The sequence below is a fragment of the Mus musculus genome, chromosome X (assembly GCF_000001635.26).
Source record: "Mus musculus strain C57BL/6J chromosome X, GRCm38.p6 C57BL/6J".
NCBI classification, from domain to species: domain Eukaryota; kingdom Metazoa; phylum Chordata; class Mammalia; order Rodentia; family Muridae; genus Mus; species Mus musculus.
The window spans coordinates 47937625-47961857 of record NC_000086.7 but is presented as its reverse complement, the minus strand read 5'-3'; the positions used below and the strand labels follow the sequence as shown (position 1 = coordinate 47961857).

General features: G+C 41.4%; 1 protein-coding gene across 3 annotated transcripts in view; it reads right to left on the bottom strand.

The window, feature by feature from the left end:
- Ocrl (OCRL, inositol polyphosphate-5-phosphatase) overlaps positions 1 to 24233 on the bottom strand; it is a 54011-nt gene that overhangs the window by 4571 nt on the left and 25207 nt on the right. For 2 of the 3 annotated variants that reach the window (XM_011251008.3, NM_177215.3), the window contains exons 13-21: positions 23448 to 23559; positions 20640 to 20749; positions 18217 to 18352; positions 14745 to 14855; positions 13986 to 14151; positions 13498 to 13733; positions 5625 to 5648; positions 1289 to 1405; positions 397 to 481 (exon numbers count right to left, since the gene is read on the bottom strand). In XM_011251008.3, coding sequence (XP_011249310.1) covers positions 397 to 481; positions 1289 to 1405; positions 5625 to 5648; positions 13498 to 13733; positions 13986 to 14151; positions 14745 to 14855; positions 18217 to 18352; positions 20640 to 20749; positions 23448 to 23559 — 1097 coding nt within the window. The remainder of the gene's footprint in view (positions 1 to 396; positions 482 to 1288; positions 1406 to 5624; positions 5649 to 13497; positions 13734 to 13985; positions 14152 to 14744; positions 14856 to 18216; positions 18353 to 20639; positions 20750 to 23447; positions 23560 to 24233) is intronic. The other variant, XM_017318524.2, reaches the window with a different exon arrangement.

Genomic DNA, 24233 nt, shown 5'->3' with positions numbered 1-24233 from the left:
ACATAGCCTGCACCATGACAGGGTCCACTGGATGGGTTATAAACTAGCTGCCAGTGTTTCCTCTCATTCTTCTTCCTGCCCTCTGAAAGCACATGGCTGGGAAGGTTAGCAGGAACGACCAACTGGCAGAAGAACACTCCTGGTGCTAGGGCTCCTATGTCCAGTGCTCATTAGAATTTGTTGTTAGGTTCCCCTTGATCCCTCTTAGTCTGTTTTGACACAAAGGGAGACTAAACGTTCCTGAAATGTCTTGAGAAAACAAATGGATAGTCACTGACTATCTTAAAATAAGGCAATGGAAAACATCCGGGTAGAAAGACAAGCATCAAGTACAGGGGAGAAAAAACTTTGCCCAAGTATCTGTCCATATTCTCAAGCCCTGGGCAGAAAGGATACGAATTGTCTCAGGAATGCTGGTATCCAGGCAATCAATGATCTGCTGTAACTCCTCCTGCATTCCAGGGGTTTGGAACAAGTCCTCCTAGCAAAGAAGGATGAATGAAGGGGACAAGACAAGATAGCCAGCCCCAGTTCTGAGCTGGTCCAGAAACTAGGAGAGCAACAGGCCAAAAAGTGAAGGGTGGCACATGTATTAACACTTAGGGAAGGAAGTTTGCTCATAGTATTGCTTTCCTTTAGTATTTCTATAATCCATGTGAAATGTTATTTCAAGCAAGAAAATGACCTGTCAGAAAAATGACATTTCACTCTCTACTTGATAAGGCAAGAGACTAGATGGCCAGATCAGGAAGCCCAGTAGTGCACCAAGGAGCCTCTAGGAAACACAGTGTACCCTGCACAAGTGCAGCCATTGACAAATGTGGACAGAATTGGATGAAGGGAAAAGTGTGAATGGCACATTCATGATACAACTTGGCTTCTGAGTTATAGTGCTCTTAGTAGATCTGAGAACATCACCCTTCAATTTGGTCAAAGAAAGTTCTATTTTTAAAAAGAGGAATGAGTTGGGAGTAGCTAGGGTTTTAGCATAGGGTTTAAAAGAAAACCCAGTGTTCTGTTAAAGAAATGGGCTTGAAGTCACTATAATAGTCAGAGTACTCAGTTGTTCAGAGCAAAGCGTATAAGCAAGGCATGGACATTCTCAGTTCTGTTCCTGCCTCTGCCCTCAGACTCAGAGTTAGCTTAGCTTGTATGCTTTAGTGCTCGGACATTATAGCCACATGGAGGCTTCCTGGCATGGTTAAACGCACTATGTGGATATGAAGCTTAATTTCCTATATGATTCATATACACGCTGCAGTTGCAGGGAAGGTTTTCCCTCACTTACCTGGTGACATGCATATTTGAACAAGTGATCTACTAGAAGCCAGATCTCTTTGGGGACTTGAAGGGGTCGCTCACTGGTACCTTCATCCAAGGGTACCATCTGCAGAAGGGATTTCTCCTAACAGATGAAAAGGGATTAGAATCAAAGGGCCTCAGAAGAAAGCATTACATCTCCTTCAAAACCTTCTCGAGTGGATACAATGTGATCTTTGTCTCTTTTTTTAAATTTTTTTATTAGGTATTTTCCTCATCTACATTTCCAATGCTATCCTAAAAGTCCCCCATACCCTACCCCCACTCCCCTACCCACCCATTCCCACATTTTGGCCCTGGCGTTCCCCTGTACTGGGGCATATAAAATTTGCGTGTCTAATGGGCCTCTCTTTGCAGTGATGGCCGACTAGGCCATCTTTTGATACATATGCAGCTAGAGTCAAGAGCTCCAGCTTGAGTCTGGCGCCTTGGACCACTCCTGACACACCCGTGATCTTTGTCTCTTAAGCTTTTGCCTTTTTTTTCCTCATAGGAGACATGCATGCTTAGAAGGCACTCAGTAATGATTGCAGCAGTTAAAACAATCTCCTTCCCAAAATGCTTTATTCAATTAGTAAGCGTTTCATCTGTGTTTATGGTGCGCATCCTCTGGGTGCATTCCATATTCTTTTTTTTTTTTTTTTAAAGATTTTTTTTATTTATTCATCATATGTAAGTACACTGTAGCTGTCTTCAGACACTCCAGAAGAGGGAGTCAGATCTGGTTACGGATGGTTGTGAGCCACCATGTGGTTGCTGGGATTTGAACTCTGGACCTTTGGAAGAGCAGTCGGGTGCTCTTACCCACTGAGCCATCTCACCAGCCCGCATTCCATATTCTGACGTGAGAATACAATACAGTCATAGTACAGTCTGCGCATGACCAGTAGCTGGACCATGATGTCACAATTGCTAATAGAGTACCATGAGGGACTGTATTTACACTTAGGTTTCAGTTGATTCGACACTAATTCCATTTCAGGTCTCATCACAAGGACTACTGGGATTTCTCATTGCTTCTTTAACTGAATTGCTTTGGCTCTCAGGAATTAAAGACAACTCTGCACATTAGATGCATATATATGGATACTTTAGGCTTGATCCAAGTTTCTAATCATAAGCCCCAAGATCTAAAAGTAATAACGAGGAATGTAGCAACCGAAGAACTAGAATACCATAAATACTCAAGGGTCTGCTTTTAGAAGTTATTGTTTATATTAAAAGCTCAGCAAAGACTTTTAGGGGCTACTATTTGTCTTACATACCTTTCTATTGTTACAAGTCTTCTGAAAGAATATAAGACAAAAATCCAGAAGTGACACATACCAGACAAATAACTAAATTCAAAGTGTAAAATAAACTCAATTATCTCCCAACACTCAAAAAGAAATATGTTAATTTACCTTAGGTTTATAGTTTCAAATGTAAAGAATATGAAAAAAACAAACAAACCCGCACATCTAAAATAGGCTGTATGGCATCTGAAGGCAGTCTTCAGAAGAACCCCAGTGGAGAAAGCCACACTCATTTTTTAGCATCCTCTTCCATTTGCTACCTCTAATTTATACTTTATATATTGTTAACTTTCAGAAATTCTTGCCTGACATTGTTCTATCTATAACCTCCAGCCACGTAGCTTTAAGGGAGAAAAAAATAAAGCCCGTATCACTATTCTCACAGAGACCACACATACTCCAGCGGCACCCAGGGATCTTCCTAACACGGTATTCTTTAATAAGTACTGATGCTCCGTCTAAGCTGCTGCACTCTTCTCAGGGAATAAGGAGAAGGGGGTAGTGATCATTCTTTGCCATTTTAAATCTCTCTACATATCTCTTTTCACATTTCCTTGCTTTCTTTCTCTGCGATGCTATGTCTTGATATTCATATTCTGTATAGTTGCTGTAACCTCTATTGCTGTCTCACCCACTGGTTTCATTCTGGCTATATGTATTACCTCAAGACAGCCACCTGATATCTGAGCCCAAACACTTCATAATGAATTCTACTAACTTGCTGGACCAAACAGAACACATGTACAGATTCTTTAGCAGATGCCTCCAAACTCACCATATATATAACATTATTCATCACTGACTCATATACTTTCAAAAAATCTGACATCCAACTGAAGGTTTTTCCTGTACTAAGGCATTAAGACAACACAAGGCACTGTTTAAGCTGAATAGACAGAACATGGAGTGCCCTTAACAGAAAAGAGCTAAGAAGCAAAGATGTCTTAAGCCTTAGTAGTTTAAAAGGTTAATAAAATGTCAGTAGGTTATATACAGCATCTATTATCCACTTCCAAATTCATGTGTGATAATCAGAAATGTCACACTTGTGGCTCTGAAGTCTAGAAAAAGAAACAATAAGAAAATGGAGAAAGAATATTTACAAAAAATGTTGTGCACATTATTGTGAACTCCTAATGTTCAAAGGGTAACCAAGACCCTCTCTCTGCCTTTTTTCAACAGGACACTCTGCCTTATAAGCTTTCACTTTGTAATCTTAATGCTAATGGTTAGAGCAGCTTTCTCTCTCTCTCTCTCTCTCTCTCTCTTTCTTTGTCGAGACAGGGTTTCTCTGTGTAGCCCTGGCTATCCTGGAACTTACTCTGTAGTACTGCCCGGCTGCAGCTTCACTTTCAAAGTGTATTCAACTCCATCCAATGGAGAGGCCCCTCAAACAATATGAAAGGGCTGTGGAATGTCTGTCCAACTCCTTTCTCTGCATTTGGCAACCCTGAGGGGAACCTGGCCTCTTCAGCTGAGGGGGAAAATGTCATGAGGTACTACAGAAGGGTCATAGCACTGGACACTCAGGAAACAGTACCCACCCTACATTCTGGTGCTCAGGAGCAGTGGGACTTTTTACAGCATTTTCTACCTTTCTGGGCTTTGAGCCTTGTCTGTTAGAACACAGAAAATATCTTTTGCTGTTAAAAAACAGACAGCTAGATTAGATGATTTATGATTTTATTTAGTTCCACAATTCTACCCTTTGCTCTATTTCTTGACCGTATCTGGGCATTCTCCGGGTAATTAGCCACTATTATCAAGGACCCCAAAATCACTTGTTGTGTGTGTGGTCCATGTGTATGTATGTATATATGTGTGCATGCTGGCTAGGGGTTGATACCACTTGTCTCCCTCAATCTGTCTCCAACTCTCTTTCTCTCTCTCTCTCCCTCCCTCCCTTTCACTCTCTCGACAGGCTTTCTAATTGAACATGGAAGTAACTGATTCTGTTTGGCTGGCCAGGGAGTACCAGGGGCCTGTTCTTCAGCACTGGGATTATAGACGTGTGTTATTGCACCTAGCTTTTTTGTTTACACTACTGTTGGAAATCTGAACTTAGGCCCTCATGGTTACATGGGCAAGTACTTTATTGCCTGGGCCATCTTCCCAGCTTCCAAATCACTGTTTTTTTTTTGTTTTGTTTTGTTTTGTTTTGTTTTTTAGTTAAATCATTTTATTTGAGAAAAGAGGACACACAAACCCTGCCATTCTTGTGGGAGAGGTGGTGGTAATATCCAGTGGAACCTGAACATGCAAGTGGCACCACGAATTCATGGACGCTAGGAGCTCCAAATTACTTTTAATGTAACAGGAATAACCAAAAAAATTATTTTTTGGTTTTACTACCAACTCATGAGTTTTCAGATAAGATTTATCAAGACAAATCTGGGCTAGAGATGTAGTTTCATAGTGCAGCACTTGTCTGCAAATTAAAAAATACAAAGTGGTGTGGGTAGTGTGTTTGTCTAGCATGTGTAAGGCCCTGTGTTTTATCCCTTGCAGCATAATTTAGTGTGCAAAAGCATGCAAACATGCATGCACACATACTAGTAGCTAGGGATATAGCAGTTGTAAGAATGCTTATCTATCATCTATCACAAGGACCAAGTTTGATTCTCAGGACTGAGTAAAACCAGGGGTGCTGTAATCTCAGCACTGGGGAGGTAGAGACAGGAGGATGAAAAAAATTAAGGTCACTCTTTGCTACCTAGTGAGGCTAGCCTATAGTACATGAGATCCTGTCTCAAAAAGAAAAAGAAAATAGACCCTTGAGTTTTATTTCTTCTACATACAGAGTATCAATAACGTCTCAGATGTGTCGATGTTGTTCCTATATTTTGAGCATACTTCAAGATACCTTGCAGGACATCAGTGGTTATTAGGAAATTCTCACCGAGTCAGAGGCCTCTGATATGAGAATGCTTAGGGACAATTTCCAGGGACCACAGTTAAGTGTTAATCAAGCACAAGGAAACCTTCATTACCACCAATGGATTGAATTACCTTTTCTAGGTAGCTGTCTTCTTCCTGAGAGCAGAGCAGGAGAAAAGTCATTGGCAGACAAACAATGGTCAGAGTTAATTCACAGTATTAGAAACAGCTCAGTCTTGCATGCTTGCTAGACACATAGGCTCTGAACAGTCCCGAGTCCTTCAAAGGATGTACACTGAAAATGAAACCCATTTCCCACATGCAAAGTTCTTGGTCACACCTAGTGCACTTAGTAGTTCCCTGAGATCATCACTAAGGAGCCATCCTTCTCTAGGCCTTAACTATAGGCAGTGTCCTCTGGAAGCTGCCTCAGGCCCCAGCCAAGCCTGGTGCTGCATGTCCCTGCTCATCTACTGTCAGATGCAGCTCTTACCTCGTCCTAATATTGCTTCCGTGGAAGAACTCAGCTGTGGGTCTGAGAATGGAGACTCAGAAGTGGGGTATACTTCTTGCCTAGTTCTACTTTTACTCCCATATACTCCTTGCTCTCACTATTCTCATCCCAGCTAGCCTCCCGAGTCTCCAAGAGCCTCCTTGAGCTTCTTCTCTCACCTTGTACCCACCCACCTCCTCAAAAGTGATTAGACTCCCCAGATTTGAAGACTGACTGAAATGTAAATGAATTTGATCTCAGAGCTTTGTGGATCAGGGTCTCCATCAGTTCCTCTAATTTCCTGGTGGATATGAAAGACAAAGGAGAAGCAGGGGCAATAGTTTCATTGTCCTTGCTATTTTTGCACTCATCACAACCCAGTTAAGAGAGAGAGCAGCAGCCATGATCACCATCACCAGAGGAATCTCTACCACGTAACCCATGCAAAGGGTGTATACACAATGCCACTTTATCTGCACATCAATGTGAAGTATTATTTCCATTTTACAGATGAAGAAACTGAGGCTTAGGAGGTTAAATTATTTGCCCAAGTTCATGCATAGGTAGGTAATAAGTGACAGAATCAGGATTGGAACCCAGGTCTGACTACAACTCTGAGAGGACAACATTGGTGCTTCCAAGATAGGCAGGGGAAAGCTATGAGAGTACTCCTATGATGGGCTAAGGAGAGTGAGACATGTTATTCACAAGGCAGCATGGTTTATGCAGAGTAGAGGTATTGATGCCTGCGTATAAGTCTTCCTTCTGCCTTGGTTGAGAGCCCAGGCAATTTACCCAATTTTGTACCGTCCCAGTCTCTTCATCTCTGAAGCAGGTAAAACATGTTCCTCGTAGCGACAGTGAAGCCATCTAAAGCCAGGAATCTCTGCCCCAGAGACTCTCAACTGGGTTCTTCCTGATCCCATTACAGAGCACTGAGAAATCAAGTAGAAATCACATCTCAGGCCTGGTAGGTCTAAGGAGAAATCCAAGTCTCCCTGTCAGAGATGCAAGAGCGCCTGGGCTGTGAGTGAATGTGTATTCCCTGACATTCTAAGGGACTATTCTGAACCTATTGTCCCAAGCTGTTCTTACATATGGCAATTAGGGCTTTTAGTATTGTTAGATATATCATGAATTAAACCTGATTTTCTGAGTTTACCTACATTTAAATACCACGGGGAATGAAGATGTCAGAATCCTAGGTATGCATCGTTCTATCCTTATGATACTTCTAAATGTGAAGTTAGTTCTGAGTGCCAACAATCTAATTTAACAAAAGCCTGTGCTATAACATTTTATTAAATTTAGAAACACTTGTTAATAAATTTGATAGACTCTGCCTTTGTCCTCTGATGAGTACATGCCCATGATATAACAAGCAAAACAACGCAGGGAGTTGGGGTGCTATTGTGTCTGTCTAGGCCCTGAAAGAAGTTTCCTTTGAGCGGTGAGCATGGACTGGCACCTGCTGAGGAGGGCAGGGACAGTTAAGAACAAATAAAGGAGAAAGATGCGCTTGGTCCCTAACCCTGGTTTCCAACTGAATCTGAGTCCTCCTTAGTCTTAGCATTTACAACCTGATATTCTTATAATTCGTATGTAAACGGTCCCACTACTTGGCTACTTATTAGTCCTTAAAAACAACACAGGATTTTTTAAAAGCTGGCATTAGGACCCAGAGCTATATGCATGCTGGGCAAACGGTCTACTACTGAGCCACATGTAAGCCCTTAAGCCGCAGGATTTTGAGGACAGGATTGTGGAAGTAAGCCAGGAGCAGAGTTCTCATAAATGCTGAGGTCAGAGCCAGTCTAGAAAAAACAGCAAGACCCATGCTCTAAGAAAAGGTGGGAGAGGCCGAATAAAACAAATGCACAGAAATGTTAAATGATACGGTGAATAAGAAACACGTACTCACCTTGTTGTGAGAAACAGAACTAACTAGAGAATGTTGAAAGAACAGTGAGAAACAAAATGTCACACCGAGTGACAACTTAATATGTCTGCGTTGTCTGCAGCAGGCATTGGGGAGCAAGGACAAAATCCCCTCCCCCAGCACTATTACAGAATGTTTAATCTGGCAGATCTAAATGGGAGAAAATGAAGTGCAGAAACAGAGGGAACCATGAAATGGATATCAACATAGGCCAAGCAGGCGAAAAGAAACACCTTAAAACTAAGATGGTGGCCCAGGAAACAGCTGAGCTGTTTGCTTCCAAGCTTGATGACGCAAGGTAAATTTCTGGAACTCACATAGTGGAGTTAAAGAATCAACCCCACAACACTGTCCTCCGACTTCTATAAGTGAGCCTGGCTGTGCAAGCACAAGCTAAATCAGTCAATGGAACAATTGATGTACTAATATGGGGCCTGGAAGCTGGCTCACTTGATAGAAGTATATGTATGCAGACCTACTTCAATCCCTAGAGCCCACAAGGTGGACGGAGAGAAGCAACTCCCAAGAGTTGGCCTGACCAACACACAATATATATTTTAACTTAGTGGACAGACAGTATCTTTTATTAATAGAATGCTTGTCTGGCATGAATGAGGCGCTGAGTTCCACCCCCAATGCCACAAACCTGAGGAATGGAAAAGAAGAAACTCTTAAAGAGGAATCCAAAGGACTGCGAAGATGCTAGTGGAGAGGCAGCAAACGGACATGCGGAGTTTATTTCTTTGTGGCTGTGATGACGGCTCCATGGTTCATTCACTTGCCACACAAGTGTGATGGACTCTCGATCCCCAGAACCAAGAAAATGCCGAGTGGATGTGGTAGCCCGCCTGTACTTCTAGCCTTGGGGGATAAGAGGCCCTCAGAGTAAGCTGTGTATGAAGACTAGCCATATCACTGAGGTCTGGGTTTATCTGAGAAACTTCCCCAATGTATAAGGTGGTGGGCGACAAATGGAAAATGATTCTCAGCATCAAGGAACAGGGCTTCACACGCATGCATGCATATGCGCGCACACACAAGTATACATGTACATCACACACATTTCGAAGTGTAAAAAGGAAAAAAAATACAGTGATCTTACTTCTCTGGATGTAGGCATAAAGAAAACAAATGTAAATTACACTTAGTCCAATGCTAGATTGAATTAGAAGTAGAAAAGGTTACTTCTTCCCTGAGTGACCTGACATCTAAGCAGCATATTGCAAATCATTCCTTAGCCTAATAGTTACTCTACGAAGAACGTTCCCAGTAGTGAATGTAGATAAAACAATATAAAAGAGTTCTCTGTAAGTAGAAGATCCAGTTGATAGTGGCAAGGATTAAACCCAGGGCCTGGGGTATGTGAGGAAAGTGTTCTACCACTGAGCTGCACCCCCAGCCCCTCTGCCCACTTTTTAGAGTAGACAAAGCTTGTCAAATTTCCCTAGCTAGCCTTGGTCCTGGGATCCTCCCGCCTTTCATCTTTCAAGAAGCTGGATAAAAAGTGTGTGCCACCAAGCTCCACCAGAAGGTTCACATTTAAGAATAACTAAATGGAAATCAAAGCTCTCAGAAGAAATAGTTCATTTGACATAGAGAAGAAAGAAATCATACATGCAAGAGGATAAGAAAGGCGTCATTAGATCAGTAAGATAAAGAGAGAGAAACAATCACTGGCATCAGCTGAGTCAGCACGTTCTTCTCTCAGACTTTATACCTATCCCTCTCCTCATTGGCATGGTCTCCACCCAGCTTTCCTCTTTTTTCATGTTTGTACTTGCAGCCAAAATCCTTAACCAGCTCTGGCACTTCAAGCCTGGTCTCTTTTTCTATTAGCTCATTCTATGTGCAACATCAGAAGGTCCCTTCTAATATGCCAACTTACAACTTTGTATTAGTCCTCAAAGTCTCCTGAAGGTTCTAGGTAATCTCTGGCTCAAGCAGAAGTGCATCTCTTGATCTCCAGACCACTGCCTGCCTCTACCCTACAGAACCTACAAAAAGGCAACTATTGTGAATACAAATTATAATCTCCACAACATTCAGTTTAAGTCATTTCCCAAAATATTGACAACCAAATATAGTGAACATTAGCCAAATGATCTTGAATGAAACTTTCTTTTAACCATGATTTAGGATTTAGCTAGACTGTGCATGCAAGGATACCTTCATGGCCACTAAATTACAGAAACTCACATCATCTCCACACTACTTTATATCCAGTATGTAATAAATATTGATGATTATTCTCTAGTTAACATGTTAGTTAATCAGAAAAATAGACCTTTGTTCTGAAAAAGAATAAAAATAGTCACAACAAGCCGGGCAGTGGTGACGCACGCCTGTAATCCCAGCACTTGGGAGGCAGAGGCAGGCGGATTTCTGAGTTCGAGGCCAGCCTGGTTTACAGAGTGAGTTCCAGGACAGCCAGGGCTATACAGAGAAACCCTGTCTTGAACCCCCACCCCCCCAAAAAAGTCACAACAGCAAGTAATTCTTATCCATTCCCTCTTAAGCTAATTCCTACTATCCTAGGCATTGTAGGATCTTTCTTATTAAGAATGGTTGGAAGAACAAAAAGATTCAAGCCAATGATCTCATTTTGAATTCGGTAGTTCTGTAGGAAGTAAGTGGAACATTGGAATCATTCCGAAACAGTACAGGGAGACAGAGCACATGTACTGAACCCACTTCCGGCTCCACCATGAATTTATAGCACACAATACAATAGAGGACATGTACTAGTATTAGAACCATCGTCTCATGGGCTTTGAAATATCCTGTCAAGTCCTGGAAAAACCATAAGACCTAAGGAAGTATTCTGGACTTGAAGCAAGAGGAAAGGTGTTCAGAAAAGGGGTGTGACTATTTTAGATTCCTGTTTACTGCCTCTTAACAATATGGCTAATTTCCTCATTGATGAGATTCAATAACTTAATAATACTGAAACGCAATAAGCCGTGGTAAGAATGAGAACCCTAAGGCCTCCAAAATACAAACTTTCAAAATAAGCAAATGATCATGAATACATAATTTAATTAAAAAAATGCCAGCCAGGTGTGGTGGCACACACCTTTAATCCCAGCACACGGAAGGCAGAGGCAGGCGAATTTCTGAGTTCGAGGCCAGCCCGGTCTACAGAGTGAGTTCCAGGACAGCCAGGACTATACAGAGAAACCCTGTCTCAAAAAAACCAAAACAAACAAACAAACAAACAAACAAACAAACAAACAAAAAACAAAAGCCAAAAACGCCATTCTGTAATTATAGATAACCAAGATTCTATTTCTTTAACCTTGAACCAATTATGTCTTAGAAGAGGGAAGATGGCTCTATACAGAGCCAAGATTCTTCTAATAGTTTTATATACTTTCTATTTATGGGGAAATGTGATTGAATTGCCTGATAATATATTTAATAGATAGTAAGAGCTTTTAAAGCTGGTTGAGCCTCCCAGTCATTCCCAGAACATGGAAAAATTATGGCCAGGGCACTATAATGCTGCTGCTGACTTTGATAAAAATAAGCCTTTTGTCTCATACTGCTTTGAGCAATTTTTTTTTGTTCTACTGGTCTTTTACCTGTATATTATGATGTCTGTGTGCTTATGGCTTTTGTTTGTATGTGTTTCTTGTTTTTTTTTCTTTAAAAAATTATAGTCTGTTTTGTCTGCCTACTTGTTTGTTTTCTAAAGACAGAGAGAAAGAAAGGGTGTGGAGTTAGGTGACTGGGTGGGGTGGAAAGGATTCCGGAGGAGCTGGGGGAGGGGAAGCACGATCAGACACTACTGTATAATTGTTTTCCATAAAAAAATTGGTGGTAGAAGAAAAACAATTTCAAGAAATAGCAGAATGACAGGATATGAATTTCTGCAGAAAAGGGCTTTCTTTCAAACACAGGTAAAACCTTCCATCATGAGAGCTCTATGGAAACAAATGACATTCCAGCGCTGGAATGTGCTCTCTGAGTCACAGGTGCAAGGGTTCCATGGCAACCGCACAGATTACATTCAGACAAGCCAGCAGGCTGCGGCAGCTCTAACCCTTCCTGATGGACCATACAATCACTGGCTATTCCCAGGCCTGAGCACCATTGTGATTTTATATACAAATGGTAACCCTTGGCTCTTCCCTTCATTATATCTGGAGGAAAAAAAAAGCTAAGTGCCAATCTGTACACAAATCTAACAATAGTTTCATTTAGCAGAAAAATTTTTAATAGGATGGCTTGCTATTCAATCTTTTTTTTTTAAACTGAAAATAATATGCTTTTCCCACATAAGAATAGAGACATTATCTAGTAGCTTGGCTTGTGAAAGGGGGTGGATATAATTCTTTTTTTTTTCTTTCTTGAGTCACACACATTAAGTGAAGAAGCGTCAGTACATGTTATACCCATCTATAGACTGAATTTATAGCTCAGTTGGTAGAGGCCCTGCCTCACATGCAAGTAGCCCTAGATTTAGTCCCCAATACTCCATAAACCAGATATGGTGGGCTATACCTGTGATCCCACACTGGGGAGGTGGAGGCAGGAAGATCAGAAGTTTAAATTAATTCTCAGTTGAAGAGGAAATTCAAGTCCAGCCAGGGTTACCAAAGGGGTAAAAAATGCCGACTCCTAGGTTCCATGTCTTAAGATTCTATTACCAGTGGTGAATGGGGCAGGGGAGAGCCTCTACTTGCAGTAAGCACCCCTAGGGACTATGATGTAAGCTCTGTAAGCATCCATAACAGCCTCTGCTCTCATCAGCAGCCGAGTTTGATATACTGTAGCGAGGAATACTGGAGTTTGATATACTGTAGAGAGGAATACTGGAGTTTGATATACTGTAGAGAGGAATACTGGAGTTTGATATACTGTAGAGAGGAATACTGGAGTTTGATATACTGTAGGGAGGAATACTGGAGTTTGATATACTGTAGGGAGGAATACTGGAGTTTGATATACTGTAGGGAGGAATACTGGAGTTTGATATACTGTAGAGAGGAATACTGGAGTTTGATATACTGTAGGGAGGAATACTGGAGTTTGATATACTGTAGGGAGGAATACTGGAGTTTGATATACTGTAGAGAGGAATACTGGAGTTTGATATACTGTAGGGAGGAATACTGGAGTTTGATATACTGTAGGGAGGAATACTGGAGTCAGAAAATCTGGGTCTGTCACTAACTCATCTGACTATGGGCAAGTGAATCCCTTGGGCCTCAGTCTTCCTGTAAGCACAATGAGAAGAATAATGCATGGTGCACCTACCACACCTAGCATACATGCCAATTTATGTAAGTGTGATGAGCTTAGTGAGCACAGCTTGGAGAGGGGGCCTTTGAGCTCATTTTGGAAGTACAATATATTATCTATTATGGTCCCAACAAGACTTAACTACAGAGTAGACTTTCCTTTTCCCTCCTAGGCTTAATTTAATCAAAGTAGTGCTTAGATAAAGTGACATTCTCCTCTATCATTTGTCAGTTCCCATGACCCCAGAAGAAGAGAGAAGGCACAGAAATAATGGGGCAAAACATGCAAATTAAATGTAAAGAAGGTTGCTGTCTGAGGATGTGTCTCACCAGGTCTATGAGTTTGGTGACAGGAACTTCTCGAATTGGTCTTTTCATTCGGCACAAAGCCTCCAATGAGGTTCCAAAGCAACTTGGGAGGTAATTCCCACCGATGGTCAAGAAGTAATCTTTGCCTCGATCCAAATGGAGGACAAGAATATCTTCAATCTTATCTTCACCGGAGTTCAGGATGGTTACAGAGTCTTTGCTGACGTATACATCAAGGGAGATGTCTAAGGTCTCGTCTGAAATGAAAGAGATGGTGCATCGTAGCACAGATCTTTCCTGTGGAAAAGCAATTCTGCTCCAAAGCAAAAAACAGAACTACCAGGCAACAACAGGGAAGAGATGGGACACACAACAGAGGTATCACCAATATCAGGACAGTGCAGGTGAGAGACAAGTGATTAGAGAACAAGAAGTTAATTTAAGCCAGGGTTGTGGGAGGCTTGAGGAGTTGTGTGTGGCAAGAAGACAGTGGTAAAGGGGAAACTCACTTGGCTCCAAGTAGCCCTCAAAAGGTTCAGCTCGAAGCCATGGCTTGCAGTATTGGCTGTCATTAAGCTTAGGGATGAAAGAAAAATGGCAGGGAACCTGTCCATTGTTGCTGATCTGGAACTTCTCCTTTTGCAGCTGCCGAAACTTCACATTCTCAAAAAAAAACTGGGGAATAACAAACAGACAGACACAACCATGCATGCGGAGTAGGGGAAGTAAGTTGGATTATTTGTAGACAATATGAATCAAGAATAAGGTAATCATTAATCAGATATATAACTACCACATGTACTCATAGACCGAGACAACTTCCTAGCATTGACTCTCATACATGATTTAGCTCATGCCAGCAGAGAAGGCGTTAGGCAACTTTTGACCCTGTTCAAGGCTACTCTGATTGTTCCAGGGATCCTGAGAGGAACATGATCATGTCCAGGGTGCTCATTCTTTGACTGAGCTCTGTTCCCCCAGACATATGAACTAAGCACCAAATAAGATGGCCTCCAAGCTGCTAGGTGCTACTGTAAGAGCTTATCATGTATTATTTAACTCATGTGATCCAGAAAGGGGAGCTGAATCTCTGAGAAGGTGCAGCACTTCATGTGCTCTTGCATCTACCAAACTGCAAATGAGACTAGGACGCAGACAGTCTGACACTGATGACGATGATTTTAACCTTGATGCCCTTTGAAGTAACACGGTTTTCTTAGTGCTGACTAGAACGGACAGGAGACAGGAAGCTGTGCAGTTCGGCTCACCTCTCTCCTGCTAAGTTCTAATGAAGGAAGGAAGTCGTTTTCCATTCTGTCCATAATGCGGACGATATCTTCAAAGACCTTCCGATACCTCCGCTCATCCACAACCTTCACCTAATGGGGATGAAGGCACCATTTTTAGCTTCATATGTACACAGCTCATCTCCATCAGAGATTATCTAATAATCTAAAACTGGGCATTATGGGAGCAGCTTGAAAATAAACTATAGTATGTTCAACGCCCTCAAAAACTTTACTAACCTGCTTCATCCATAACTCTAGCTTTCACTCAAAGCTCCGGAGTGGGGGGATTAAAGGCATGGACCACCACCACCTAGCAGTCTCTAGCAAATTTTAAAAGTCACTAAAAAGACCTAAATTAATAGGCATTATATAGATAATAGGCATTATAAAAAACACTTTAGGGGAAAGGTAAGGTTAATTAGCTAAATTTCTGGAAAAGTCCAATCTGTAAGAAGCTTGATAATAGTACATATTTGGCAAGGATTTTTCTTTGTTCCATTGTTAATTATCTGACTGTGGAGAAAATGGGATAATTGCAGTAAAAATGATTTCTTGCAGTGTCTAAAATGACAGCTAAAATACATTCACTGCTATTTTCTTTTATTTTTTTAACAGGCATAAAATAGTAAAAGTGCAGAAAAGTGTGATTAAAGCATTTAAGTCCATCCGTGGCCACAGCCATTTGCAGGAATCAGATAATTGCTCAGACTACAGAAAAGGGGCTGCATGGCGCTAGTAAGTGCAAGCAACGAGCACTTTAGACAAAGGACACCACAAGATGTCCTAGAGTAAAACCATGGCAACAGACAAGTGATTTGGACTAAAGAATGGGTTAAGAAAGTTTTCAGATCACACAGGACTTCCAATGACCTGATATAACTGTTTTTTTTTTTTTTTGGTTTTTTGAGACAGGGTTTTTCTGTTTAGCTCTGGCTGTCCTGGACCTCACTCTGTAGACCAGGCTGGCCTCACACTCAAGTGCTGGGATTAAAGATAGATGCTGTCTTGAAAGCCCCACAAAGAACTTTTTAAAATTGCTGTGTCATTTAAAAGAAGAAACACAGAATTCAATTAAAGATATAAAAAAATATAAAGAACCCTTGAAAAATTTAAAATATCTAAGTGGGACTTAGGATGGAGGTGTAATATGAAAAATATTCCAAGGAAACACAACAAAAATCCAAGGAGGCCAGTGTTTGGGAAGAGATATTTTCCTTAAATGGATTAGGGGGTTCACGTGAGGAAAAAGAGGACATCCTGGACATATAGACGGGACTTTGATGGCTTAAATGTGGCTTCTGGAGGCATGTTTCATCAGGATTTTAGAATTATGAAGCCACTACGCAGAGGTGAAAAGAACACAGATATTGGAGTTAAACAGACTAAAGGTTTGAATCTTAGCTATCTTCCTAGTTGAACACTCTCAAGGAAGTGATTTCTAAGTCCTTGGGTTCTTATCCGTTCCTCTGTGAAGTGGCAAGTCTTTAAGTGAGCACTGTTGTGGGAAGTAAGCGTGGTGCACCAAGAGCCCAGCACCATTTCTTTTTTCTTTTTCTTTCTTTCTTTCTTTCTTTTTTTTTTTTTTTTTTTTTTTTGGTTTTTTGAGACTTTGTAGACCAGGCTGGCCTCGAACTCAGAAATCCGCCTGCCTCTGCCTCCCAAGTGCTGGCATTAAAGGCATGAGTCACCACTGCCCGGTCTAGCACCATTTCTAGTACACAACTAGAATGTGGGATTAAACCCAAGGCTAGTGTCATTCTTGTGTTAAGACTTCAAAGTGGGGTGAGAAGGGGGTAGGGGTGAGTAGAACTCAGTGGTTAGAAGGCACAAAGCCCTGTGTTGGATTCCTAGCACCACATCAAAACCAACTGCAGAGAATAGAGGGAGAGAACCAATTCTTGCCGATTTGTCATCTGACCTTCATACATCCCATAGCACGAGCCCTTCAGTAAACATATAATAAACAAAAACCAATAACTACAATCCAAAAGTGGACAAAAACTGTTATTGGTTGTTTTGAACTTTTTTTTTTTTTTTTTTGAGACAGGGTTTCTCTGTGTAGCCCTGGCTCTCCTGGAACTCATTCTGTAGACCAGGCTGGATTTAAACTTATAGACCCACCTACCTCTGCCTCCTTTGTTGTTAGGATTAAAGGCGTGTACCACCACGCCCAGCACTATCTTAAACATTTTTAAATAGAGTCTAAAACAACCAAGAACTAATTTTGTTTCCCAAGGAAATGCCCTAAAGGTGTGTGTGTGTGTGTGTGTGTGTGTGTGTGTGTGTGTGTGTGTGCTGTGTGCTGGAGGGATGGCTCAGTAGTTAGGAGCACTGGTTGCTCTTTCAGAAGATCTGGGTTCAATTCCTAGCACCCACATGGCAGCTCCCAGCTGTCTGTGACTCCGATTCTAGGGAATCCAATATGCTCTCACGGACATACTTGTAGGCAAAACACTAGTGCATATAAAATAAGAGTTACCATAAGATACATGGGTGAGGGCTGGAGAGATGGCTCAGCGGTTAAGAGCACTGACTGCTCTTCCAGAGGTCCTGAGTTCAATTCCCAGCAACCACATGGTGGCTCACAACCATCTGTAATGGGATCCGACGGCCTCTTCTGGTGTGTCTGAAGACAGCTACAGTGAACTCATATATACACATAAAATAAATAAATCTTTTAAAAAAAGATACATGGGTGATACTTATGTCAGCAGTCCTTGAAACTGACGTAAAAAAATCTGTCCTATTTTGCCCTTTGCATACATGAATCCTTACGAGTTGGTCTCATCACCGGCATACTTTGTAATGGAGGAGACTGATACATGACAGGAGGATGCTGAATAAATTGTCTATAGTCCTACAATTACAAAGTAGTTGACCTTGAACGCAAAACCAGGTAGTAGACTATCAAGTCATCCTAGTAAGAACCACACTAGCCATATCCTGATAGGTTACAAGACCACATGTGTAGAAAATTCACTAGGAAGAATGCAAGTATAAGTCAGCAAGCTTATAATTTACACACTCATAATATAGCTAAAAATGAGAAAAAATGCATTTACAATAGAGGCAAAACATAACTGGCTATAAATTCAGCTCAAGATCCAACCAAGTTCAAAGCAACATCAAACCTATGCTGTTTGAGAGGAAGACGTCACTGTAGAAGATGGGGCTGTATCTCCTAAATTAAGGAGTAGATCTGGTCCTATTGTGATCATTCTGTGCCTCCATAGCATAAAATACCTATACATCAGTAAAAAGACTGGACTGTGCAAAGATCTAAGGATAGTATTTGAGATGGGTGAGGGAGTGCAACCACTCAACTCTAAATGATGATTTGGCTAGAGATTATTTGTGACATGCTGGATTCTGAATCCACTCTATGTCTACACAGTGTTCTGGAAGTAGCTACTTAACACGTAAGCAAATGAATGAGCAGTCAACTATTTACCCCAATATGGAACAGGGCGCTAACAGGTTTGTGGTCACTAGTTTTGAGTTCCATGTGACTCCGGTAATGAAGTTGATTAACATTTATTCCTCTCCAAAGAATTCGGTCACACCAGGCGGGAACTCGGCATTTCCCACTGTAAATAAAGGAATGAGTCACAAACAACATACCACACAAGAGTAACAGCACACATTGGTTTTGAATCACATTAAGCCTCTTTTTATGTGCCCCCAGTGAACCACACTTCTTCCCAGAGGACCCCTAACATCTTCTTTCCTACACTGCAAGCACTAACAATGAATGGCCTGTGCCAGCTTGCCAGCCACTGAACTCCCAGCACTGCTGCCCAGTACAAAGTATGTGCCTAATATCATCTAAAGATTGAATAGATGGGTTTCCCTAAATTTAGGTCTGTATCTTAGACAATGTCACCATGGGGGAAGGTGGAACAACACCTTCCTAAAATAGCCTTATAAGTAAGGTCAGGGTTCCATTCTGAACATTTCCTCTTTCTTGGCTCCACTTGACTGCAATGGTACTTCATAATAGACAGCTAATCCAGTAGAAAACTGCAATCCGGGGCTGGAGAGATGGCTCAGTGGGAAAGAGCACCGACTGCTCTTCTGAAGGTCATGAGTTCAAATCCCAGCAACCACATGATGGCTCACAACCATCTGTAATGAGATCTGATGCCTTCTTCTGGTGTGTCTGAAGACAGCTACAGTGTACTTACATATAATAAATAAATAAATTTTAAAAAAAAGAAAAAGAAAAAAGAAAACTGCAATCCTCTGTTCCTAGAGTGGGCTTAATCTCTGGAGAAGAATAAAGCTTTTTCTTCTAAAACTGGACTTTCATGGACACATCGATTTTTTTTTGATAGAGATGAACTAACATGTACACATATAAGCATGAACATAGAATAGTCCACAGATGCTCACAGTAAGCTATTGGATGGAACACAGGGTCCCCAATGGAGGAGCTAGAGAAAGTACCCAAGGAGCTGAAGGGATCTGCAATCCTATAGTTGGAACAACAATATGAACTAACCAGTACCCCCAGAGCTCTTCTCTAGCTGCATATGTAGCAGAAGATGGCCTAGTTGGCTATCAATGGGAAGAGAGGCCCCTTGGTCTTGAAAACTATATGCCCCAGTACAGGGGAACACCAGGGCCAAGAAGTGGGTGTAGGGGGTAGGGGAACAGGGAGGGGGAAGGGTATAGGGGACTTTCGGGAAAGCATTTGAAATGTAAATGAAGAAAATACCTAATAAAAAAATTGGAAAAAAAAAGAATAGTCCACAGAATACTGAGGGCAAGGAAAATGTATTCATGATTCATTCAAATTAGAAAGGCCTTGTACATTTGATCTCATAGGTGACTCAAATATTCTTTATCAGTAGCTCTGGAGCTCCATCTTAAGTGGCAGAAACCAAGCAAAGTAAACAAGATCCCTCATTGTCCCTTTTCAATTGTGGACTGGCTCCCTGGGTACATGGGACAACCTTCTGTCCGCTGCTGCCAATTCCCCTACTCCCCACCCCTACCCTATCTAATGAAACCCTAACCTCAGGGTTTGCAGGAGCTGAGTATGACCATGGACTCTTTTGTCTTTCAAGTTCCTGAGTCACCTAGGAAACTAGGAAAAAGAAAGAAACATATGTGGTGGACAGGCAGGTAAGCAGGATTTCCTGATAGGGTCCCTCACTACTTTTCTGGGGGAAATGAGGAAATCAAAGGGACTCCAAGGCGTAGTTTCCTTTTCCCCCCAACAACAGCAGCTGTAAGTCCAGACATTAGGATTTCTAAGAGGTCACCAATGAATTATTTTTAAAGATTTTTTTAAAAAAATTCATTTATGTATACATATAAGCAGGTACTATCAAAAGCCAGGAGAGGGTGTCAGATCCCTTGGAACTGGAGTTATTGAACTTGGGTCCTCTGCCAGAGCACTAAATATTCCAGCCACTGAGTAATCTCTCCAGGCCCTAACCAATGGATTCTGGTGTGTTCTCAGGACCAAGAGTAACTGTGCTAGAAGAACTGCTTGTGACTCTTAGTTCTCACCTTCTGGTATCCAAAGTTAAGTAGCAGAGGAGGAGTGTAGGAGAAGGAGCTAAGAGCATCAGCTAAGAAGGAAGGGTAAGATTAGGGAGGCAAAACTCCAAGCTAGTGTGCAGAGTGATGGAACCAGGGTGCTGGAGGCAGCTCACAAAGTGTCACCAGCCCTGGCATCTAATTAATACTCTCCCAATATAAGCTCAGTTTGAAATACTCTTCAGTAATAACACTAAGCCATTCGATTTCCTTCTCTGCATATGGAGTGATAAAAACACAGATCCTAGCCTGTCAGGAGAGACATGGAAGGACATAGAGAAGGGATGAAGCTTTCAGCTTTCTGTGAGAACATTCTCATCACTTTACCTGGAATCCCATCTGTCAGTTTTCGAATCATATTTGTACGTGGGAACGAAATTAATTTCCCCTTCATTGAAATCCGCAAAAGCTTTTTTCTGTGTGCGCTGAATGTTTAACTACAGACAGAAAGAAACACCACATAAACAGATCAACGTAAGTGATAGGTTGACTGGCCACTGTTTCCGTCCTAAGTATTCAGTTCTACAGCCTTTCAACCGTGGAAAAACACAGATAAGATTTCTTATCTTTTGAATTCAATGTCAACATTGCCATAGCATCTGAACTCGCCTTCTAATAACACTTATTAGCATACTGACATTTATTCCCAGTGTGGCCAGGATAAAATTATGGAAACAAGAATTCAGAATAATCCCACATTACGTAGACCTGAGCAGGAATGGTCTTGCATAATTATAATTATAACAAAAAGCACACAAACCTTGAAAGGATAATTTTGAGAGCAATTTCAGCAAATAATTAATGGTTCTGTTCTTAATGGGTGAGTTGGGGCTACAGAGATGGCTCAGTGGTTAAGAGAGCATACTGCTCTTTCAGAGGACCTGGATTTGTTAGATGGCTCCCAGCTACCTGTAACTTGAGCTCCGGTGGAGCCCCCCTGCCTTCTGGCCTCTGTGGGTACTGCACTCGAGTACTGCCCCATACTCACACATGCACATACACAGTGAAGCTCCAGTCTCCACCTTTCCCTGTCAGGGCTGGGGCTATGGGTGCACATGGCCATGCTTGTTTTTTTTTTTTTTAACTCAGATATTTTTACCAATGTTATATACGAGACTCAGAATTTATTTATCCCAACTGTACCCTTTCTGCATACAAGAAAAAGGGAGAAATACAAACAAATTAGCTGTTCAACTTCAATATAAAGGTAGATAGCCGAGAAAGGCTCACTATAAAAACTACTGTACTGCAAAACTCCTGAACTTTTACTGTCTTTAAAGGGCAAAAAAGCTCTCGTGAGGATTTAAAGCCATTTAAATCAAGTCAAGACATCGTCTTTCCTTATTAAGAAGCGTCTACATTCATCCCAGCACCATGAAGTTCTGGGTCCATAATCAAAGGAAGTGAAGTCAGCATACCAAAGAGATATGTATACACGTTTACTGTGGCACTATCATAACAGCCAAATATAAGGAACCAAGAGAAGTGCCTGCTAATAGTGACTAGATAAAGAAAATGTGACATACACAAACACAGTATTCAATCACAATGAATGAATTACTGTCATTTGCTGCAAAATGGATGGGCTAGACAAAATTAATGCTAAATGAAATAAATCAGACATAGAAAGACAAATGGTACATTTTAGCTCTCAGGCATGAAAACTAAAAGAAATCAACCTGAATAGAGAACACTGATCATCAGAAAGCGGGATATGAGGGGAAGTTGCATAAAAGCAGGCTGGATGATTTCAATGGCACTGGAGATCTCCCCACAGCAGTACATGGATTATGCAAATGTTCCACCACTGAGCAACATCCCCCAGCTCCAAAAAGCTGGATTTCATTATTGTATTCTCAATATACTTGCTGATATATCACAACAAACACAATAACTGTGTGCAATTAATATGTATTAACCGAATATGAGAGGACATGAAGAAACATTTATTTTTATGGCCAGTACCTATATTCCATAACAAATTATTTTTATGATCAAGGTGTGTTGACACCTACTTGCAGTGCCAGCATTAGGAGAAATGGAAGGAGGCCCATAATTTCAAGGCCAGCTCTACACTAGACAGCTGGTTCTAATCTAGGATAGGCTTTATAGTGATACCCTGGCTCAAAAAGAAAAGATAAATGTATGAACATTGCAATTCAATTCATTTACCAGGTTTACACACCAACATAGTGGCTTATAGACATAGATACTAGCTTCTTGGCTATCAGCCTTTGTCTGAGCACTACAAAACCAGTTGTTTTCCCACAGGAGGTTTTGTTGTTCTTCTTTGTTTATATGTGGGTAGGTGTCCACGTGGGAATGTGCAGACATCAGAGGGTGACACCAGGATGCTTTCTTCAGTCACATCTCTACCTGATCTTTAGAGACAGGTCCTCTCATTGAACAAGGCGCTCACTGATTGGATTAGGGCGGTTGGCCAGTAAGCCTTTGAGATACACCTGTCTTCATGCCCCAGAGCTCAGGCCAAGGACATATGCTACCAAGCCTGGCTTTTATGTGGGTGCTGAGGAGCCGAACTCAAGTTCTGATGCATGTGCAGCAAAGACTCTATCCAAGGAGCCACCTTCTCAGCCCTTTACACTGCTGTTAACATCAACTGCTAACTACCAGTTGACACCGACTTATCACTCAGTTCCTATTAGATTATAGCTTGTGCCATTCATTCCAAATCAACTTTTTTTTCCTCAGTTTTCCAGTCTCTTTTATAGGGCCTCCTTCCCTCTTTCATCTCCAAGCTGTTGCCCAGCCTGCCAAGCAATCATAGAACAATTTTCTCCATTCGATTTGCTAAACTACATCAACACAGCAGAAGGCCAGTTTCCTCGAGGAAGTATTCTCCAGTTAACATCACCCATTCTCCAGCCCATGGATACAAATCTCTGAAATCTCTGCCTGATAATGACTTACTAAAGGAATCTTACATTTGCTTTTTGTCACCAACATTATCTCCATTGAATCTTAGCATCCAATCAAGGCGCTCCAAATCTCTATATCCCCAGACACCATATCTTTCAAGACAGTATGACTTGTCATCTCTTTCTAGTATAAACCATGCCTACCATGTGTCTATCTTGTAATCCTAACAATATCGGCCACTGAAACATCACTTACCTGGTCAAATTTCAACAGCTTATGAAGCTCATTTTTATTAATAAGACTTTTCACCTCACTGGCATCAGGCATGCAAAGTCTGTAGTTCAAGTCTCCCAGCCAAATGACAACACTGAGGACCAAGAAATAGATTAGTACAGACTAGCAATAGATTAGACTAACAGTAATTAAGATTAAAGTCAATCAGAGGGGGAACTGAGAGAAGAAAGTGGGTAGATTACTTTTAAGGATCTATTTATCACTAACAAGAGGCTTAAACTATAATTAATTCTTTAGGGGCAAGTACTGCCAATACCTAGGAAAGACAAGAGATTCTAAAATACCTGGGAAAATAAGCACAACAACATAAAAGCAAATGAAAATGGGGTTACATAGTCTCCATCCAGGCTCTGGAAGCCAAGGAGTTAAAAGACAGAGGCATGCAGCTTGTTTGCAGGATTAGCTTTTGTCTGGCTGCCTGCCAGACCTCTGGGCAAAGAGAATCTTAATGCGTTTGCTTCCCAGAGCCCTGAGGTTTTGTAGCCTCTTTGTAGGATGGGAATGACTGACCGAGGCCACTAGGAAAATGAAATTCTAGATCTCTACTGTAGCCAACCTGGCACCTAAATCCTCACTCTCAGCACCAGTCACTGTAAGTTCTCAAAGGCAACAGCAAAGTTTTGGATTCTTGAGAAATAAATTTATGAATTGCTGGGGTCTTCATGGGTCAAAAATTTCAAGACCTTGACTTTGTCCCCGTGAAGCAGAATTCTCTAGGATCCCAGTTTTTGTGACAATATGGGCACA